Source organism: Tripterygium wilfordii, chromosome 8 (genome assembly GCF_013401445.1).
Source record: "Tripterygium wilfordii isolate XIE 37 chromosome 8, ASM1340144v1, whole genome shotgun sequence".
Lineage (NCBI taxonomy): Eukaryota > Viridiplantae > Streptophyta > Magnoliopsida > Celastrales > Celastraceae > Tripterygium > Tripterygium wilfordii.
The window spans coordinates 10,532,816-10,538,815 of record NC_052239.1 but is presented as its reverse complement, the minus strand read 5'-3'; the positions used below and the strand labels follow the sequence as shown (position 1 = coordinate 10,538,815).

Genomic DNA, 6,000 nt, shown 5'->3' with positions numbered 1-6,000 from the left:
CAGTTCTCCCGGATCTGTTGCTGTAACGAGAGGTTCCATCTCCAGGGAATTCCCACTTGACAACATCCCCGTCAAAACAAGAGCTAACTAGCATTGATGTATTCATTTCATTATCTTAATCTACTAGTATAAATGTATAATGTTCCCCCATGTCTTTTACTGTTTTTTTTCTTCTGACTTTCTACAAATTTGTTTTGGTTTCTATGGCTATTGTTTGAACACAAGTCTTTTCCATTTTGGTGCTCCAATGCTCTTGCCACAAATGAAGAGGGTTGTGGTCAGATCTTCAAGACAGAATCCAATCTAAAAAAACCAACGTTTGTTGTTTAAAGCTTTTGTCTTTCATGATTGCTTGTTGTGTTCTACCGAAAGTCGTAAGCTTTATTTATAGCCAAGGCCGTGGGCCTGTTGGGCTCGACCATGGTTTTCATGAGCTTATGGGCTCGGTTAAGACTCTTGTGGGTCTTGTTAAATAAACAGCACATGTCGTGGGTCTATTGGGCTTGATTATGGCTTTTGTTGGTTTATGGGCTCGACTGAGATTGTTGTGGGCCTTATTGAGTGGATTTATTGAGGTACATTTTGGCCCATACAGTTGGACCATAATGGCTTTTCACTCCATGCCTGTAAACAGAGTCTTTGTTTTTCCTGCTTTGGCTGGTATTTCTTCTGGAAAATTGAAATCATCCTGTTCTTTTGTGTTCTATTTTGAGTTATTATAGCCTTTCAACATCATCTCCTTTTTAATTTTCCTTGTTTTCTTGTTACTGTATTCTTGCCTGCATGGATGAAGAAGTATGTAAGCATCTAATGTACAAGGGACACTTCATAATAAGACAGGCAGAAGACCCATCAAAATCTTAAGAAAGAAAGAAGGAAGGAGGAAGGAAGAAGGAAGAAGAAGAATAAAGTGAATGTTTTTGGCTGTGATTGACAGGTGCAGGCCAAAAGCATTCTATTCTAAGGCAAAAGGCCATAGAAAGACAGGGTTCCTGGTTCCCATGTCATTGTCCAAAGCTTAGCTGTTTCTTACCACTAAGTGCCTAATTTTTTAACACTTTAAAGCAATCCCAACAGCTTGAATTTTTAGTTAAAAAAAATGTGGGTTTTGTATATTCAAAGTGGTCCCTTATAATACATCAAAAACTCCCAACCACTATAGTTGATGGGTTTCTTCCTCATCAAAAACAAAGCCAAATTCCATGTTTGCTTTTCTCCCAAGCTCCAAACAAAATCCATATACAATGCATATCAGTAGCTGACAAGAGATTATCAAAGTTGATGTTGAAAGATAATGATATCCACCATCTGGGTCTCAATTGTTCAATCATTCTTTTCCCTCTCACTTAAGTTTTGATTTTGTTTTGTTTAACATTTGGAGGAGTTGTCAAGCACGGAGCAATAGCTTAGTTGATTATATCTCGAGTTTTTCGTTGCTAAGATCTAGAATTCGAACCAAATGAGAGTATTTTTATAGATTTTTCTAAGCATGAGGTTTACGTCCACTCAATTATCTGGAAGAATACGTTGTGCTAAATGATTCCTAGTTAAAAAAAGAGTTGCCATGCCATGGAGAGTCTTGTGACCATTTTAGTGGATATGACCTAGAAAGGTCCCCCTTTTAATCTCCTTTTCACTTCTTTCACATTCAAGAGTCTACACTATACCAAGTGCATTTGAGGTTTAAATCCTTAATGGGATACAAAAGCAGAGGCCGTTAATCAAAGTGGGATTCATCAACCAAACAAAATTATGCACCATCTCTCAATATCTTGAATATAAAATGACTTTATTTTTCACAAACCAATCTTAACAACCCTGGATTTGGATTCCGCCAATAGTGGAATGAATGTAAAGCTCTTCACTGGACTGTCATGTCTAGCAAGTCTGTCACAGTTCACGTAGAAACCTTCAGAAAAACATTCATTTCATCAAAAGCTCATATCACGTTTTCTTTAGCATAGTGAAGAACAGTGATACAGAAGCAATATAAGACACGAGATTTCCGAGCTTTTATCCTAAAATTTTGGGATCGGCTGCATGTGCAAATAAAATTGTTTATATAGTTATAGAACACAAAGTATGACATACAAACTTCAAAAACAGGGTGGATATGTTCCATTCCATGTTTTTGACATTAGTGCTTATAATAGCCAGTTCAGTAAAAAAAGAAACAAATTAATCAACCATTACCCCCACACTTCTCCATTCCTGTCTTCTTGGCTGGAAGCTAACTGGGGTAAGCTTTGTATCTGGTGGTTCAATCCAATCCCATGGAAGAGCTCCATTCCTCGGAATTATTGAAACTGGCGTTCTCAGATAAACTGGTAATCTCCATTCCATGAACAACCAGTCCCAGAAGGAACAGAACTCCAGAATCACCACTGCGAATAGTAACACAGTAAGAGCTAATACTACACAATCTTATAACTACACACCATTACTGCCAAAAGGGGGGGAAAAAACGACCCGAGTGAAATTTCAAGCTTCAGTTATGTATGACTGCCTGTAAGTAAGGTCAGGTAGTTCTATTAATAGTTAGGATTCACAAAGTTCTTCATCTCCTCCATGAGGGTATAGAAATGCTCGTTATTCGGCAAGAAATAGAACCCAATGGTTGCCTGATTTAGATGAAGAAGCTTCACTTGGAAATTGTAATTCTGCAAACCTTCCACATATGCTAACTGCCAGTCTTGAATAAGATCCAAACCAGCCACAACAACAAGACTCTTAGGGAACTTGAGTCCTTCTATGTTTTTGCCTCTAGGACCAAAGGGGTTACATGCTGGATGGTCTCTATCTTCACCTTCAGGGAGAAATGCTCTCCAGTACCAGTCCCGGTCCTGGGTTGTAACAAAGTATTTTCCATCCAATCTCTTCTCTGATTCTGTTCTCTGCTGCCCACCAAACATTGGGTGAAGCAGGATATTACCCCATACTTCCACATCTTCTTCTGCTGCCTTAACAGCTACATGGTGAGCTATATTCCCTCCTGAACTATCTCCAGCCAAGTATACATGAACTTTTGAATCCTTTCCACTTTGGAGCCATGTCCTGGATTTAACCCACTTAAGAGCTGTCCAACCATTGTCATACGCACATGGATACCGATGCTCAGGTGATCGGCTATAATTTACGGACACCACAACAGCCTTGCAAACGCTCACAAGGCGGCGACAAAAGGTATCATAAATGGCACTATTGGCAGAGGAATGGGTGAAGCTTCCGCCATGGAAGAATAGTATGACTGGGACAATCTCAGTGGTGCTCAAGGGCTTTTCGAGCTCTATAGTGCCCCACTTTGCCTCATTTGCAGGAGCTGGTTGGTAGATCCGATTGAGGAGGCCAGTGGCTTTATCAACATGATCAAAAGAGAAAACGCCATCTACGGGAATTGTATTGGCAGGAACTTTACGGTCAAGGAACTCTGCCAAATCCCGGTTGAAAGTTCCATCAGGACGGCGAAGAAGATTGTATGCTAGCTTGAAATTGGAGATGAGGACCCATGTGTTCAGGGGAACAACCCTCTACACAAAGAGCAGAACAAGGACTTAGATTAATACAACGCATCTTGAAGATCATAGATGGACGGATTAGTTCTAACAGAGCCAGAACAGGAAGTACAGAACACCCTCACAACCCCACACAACAAATTACACATGGTTGAATGAAGAAATCAGAATCAGAACCACAAAGGAAAACAAACAGGGTGGGCCTTAAAACAATTGAAGACCCTCCTCAAAGTACATGTTCTAAGCTTTTATCGCTCCAAGTCGAACTTAAATTCTCAATCTTCAGCTTTCTAAAACAAGAGAGTCAAACCCAACATAGAAAAGAGAATGAAGGAAAGTGAATCAAACAAACCCATTCACTACTAGCTGACAAGAAAACTCATAACAAACGCTGCAAAGCTTGAAAGAAAAAAGCTTAATTAGACCCCCCAAAGCAGCTCAAATTCTTAATTCAAAGCCAAAACCCTCTTTTTTCCTTCAAATCAGAGTCAATTCCCACAACTTAAATCACCACAGAAGATGACAACAAAAACATCAAAAGAATAAAAACCCAAGAAATAGAATCACCATTTGATCCCCCAAATCATCAAGAAACCCAAAACCAAATCAAACAGCAGAAGAATAAATTGTATAGAAGAATACCTTCGATTCACTGAGATTGACTTCATTACTACCCGCCATGTATAACGTTTCAGCCCAAAAAGCCCCAACAAACGAGACCCTGGCTAAGAACAAACCCAGAGATGAAAGAAGAAGATATTCAGAGCCAAATCCTCATAACACGCACAGAGTTTTCACACCAAGTCATTCATAGTAGAGAGTTCGATCTGAAAGATGTGAACTACCAAACCAGTAAACTCAACTTTGTAAAACCCCCTATATATATCTATCTATGCATCTACAGTAAGGGGTCGTCCTTCTTTTATACTCTATTGCCTCTGATTGATTCCTCGTCTTAGAGTTCTGAACAAGGAAGAGACAGTCTCTCTGTAATGTGTATATAAAATAAGAGAACACTTAACAGACACAGAGGGGGGGGAGAGAGAGAGAGAGAGAGAGACACGTGTTGCGTTGCAGATGGTGGGAGAGGATAATAAAATGGAGAGTCAAAATACACAAAGGGGAGGATTGACGGTGGTGGACGGAGACGATAGAGACGACAAATCGGACGGCTGAAATTAACTGTTTGTGTGGGTCCTACCATCACCCCACTCTCTCTCTAACAAGCTTATATTATCACTAATTTACTATTACTCTACTTCTAATTAGATAGTTATTTTTAACTATTATAATTATTTTTTCCATATTTTTACATTAATTTGAATTTCTAAATTCCATTTCCACTAAAAAAAATATCTTAACAGCCACATGTTGAGCTTTGATATAACTTATCTTATCGTGTGAGAAAATTTTCAACTCGCGGACCTGATGTCCCGATTTTAGACTCATATTAAATATATATAAATAATAAATTTGTATGATATCGTTTTTGATTATAAAAATATCAAACGCTTATCATATTACTTGTAAACACAAAAATTACCATGATAAATCTATTTGTCATATCTAAATACTGGACAACAAATATGGATAAACATTGCCAAAAAAGAGAGCATGATTCTAAAAAGGGGAAAAAAATTCATATTTATTTATTTAATCTAAAATACATCAACATTTTGTCGTCTAGCAGAATTCGCGTGACGGCATGTTATTTGGCAGAGAGTTTGGGAGGAGCCTTTCTTTTTTTTAATTTTGATTTTTTTTTTACTCTTTCTCCTTCTGGAGTCATCTATTTATGACGTGGGAATTAGATTTTGTCGTATTGTGCGGAACTCTGTATGTATATGTTAAGAGTAGTGTATATCCAGTCCATCCATCCATCTATCCATCATCTTTGATTGGGCATTCGACAAGTGGCAGCTCAGAGAGCTTGCACTATTTATGATGGGCCCCCCGTGAAAAACACACCAACCAAACTCAAAAGTCTTCTCCTTAAAACAATCTGATGCGATGATCATAAGGCTCCAGTTTGGGGACCCACTCCAGAGCGCGCAACATGATGGGGCAATAACGTCTCTAAGCTTGCCACGTGGCCTGATCAGCTTTGATTTTGTACTTTCTTGTTTTTATTATGACAAGGGACTTTGTGGTCCATGTAAATTCTCGATACTTCCCTTTCTGCAAGTACCTGATAAGTCGTAGAGTGTTGATGTTGAGAGTTTAACTTGGTTCATATAGACATGAGAATTTGTAATCATGTATTGTCGAACGAGCCCTTCGACAATCCTATAAAAATCACACTAGAAATAGATCGCGAAACTAATATAGTGTTGGTCGGGGAAACTTCGACTATCAAGTTAATTGACGGTGGCAGAATTGGTAGTGAGAGAAATAAGAGCCTTAGAGAGAGAGCACGCGCACATAACATCTCAAGAAGTTGGATCCCTTTATGTTGAGAAGGGAGCCTAGGCCGTGGGCTTGTGATATC

General features: G+C 38.9%; 1 protein-coding gene across 1 annotated transcript; it reads right to left on the bottom strand.

Moving 5' to 3' along the window:
• Positions 1 to 2,040: 2,040 nt before the first annotated feature.
• Positions 2,041 to 4,527, bottom strand: LOC120004015 (gibberellin receptor GID1B-like). The gene is made up of 2 exons (XM_038853214.1): positions 4,155 to 4,527; positions 2,041 to 3,527 (listed from the first exon to the last, which is right to left on the bottom strand). The coding sequence occupies exons 1-2, from the start codon at positions 4,191 to 4,193 to the stop codon at positions 2,532 to 2,534; spliced, it is 1,035 nt and encodes a 344-aa protein (XP_038709142.1). The 5' UTR covers positions 4,194 to 4,527; the 3' UTR covers positions 2,041 to 2,531.
• Between the last annotated feature and the right edge of the window lie 1,473 nt (positions 4,528 to 6,000).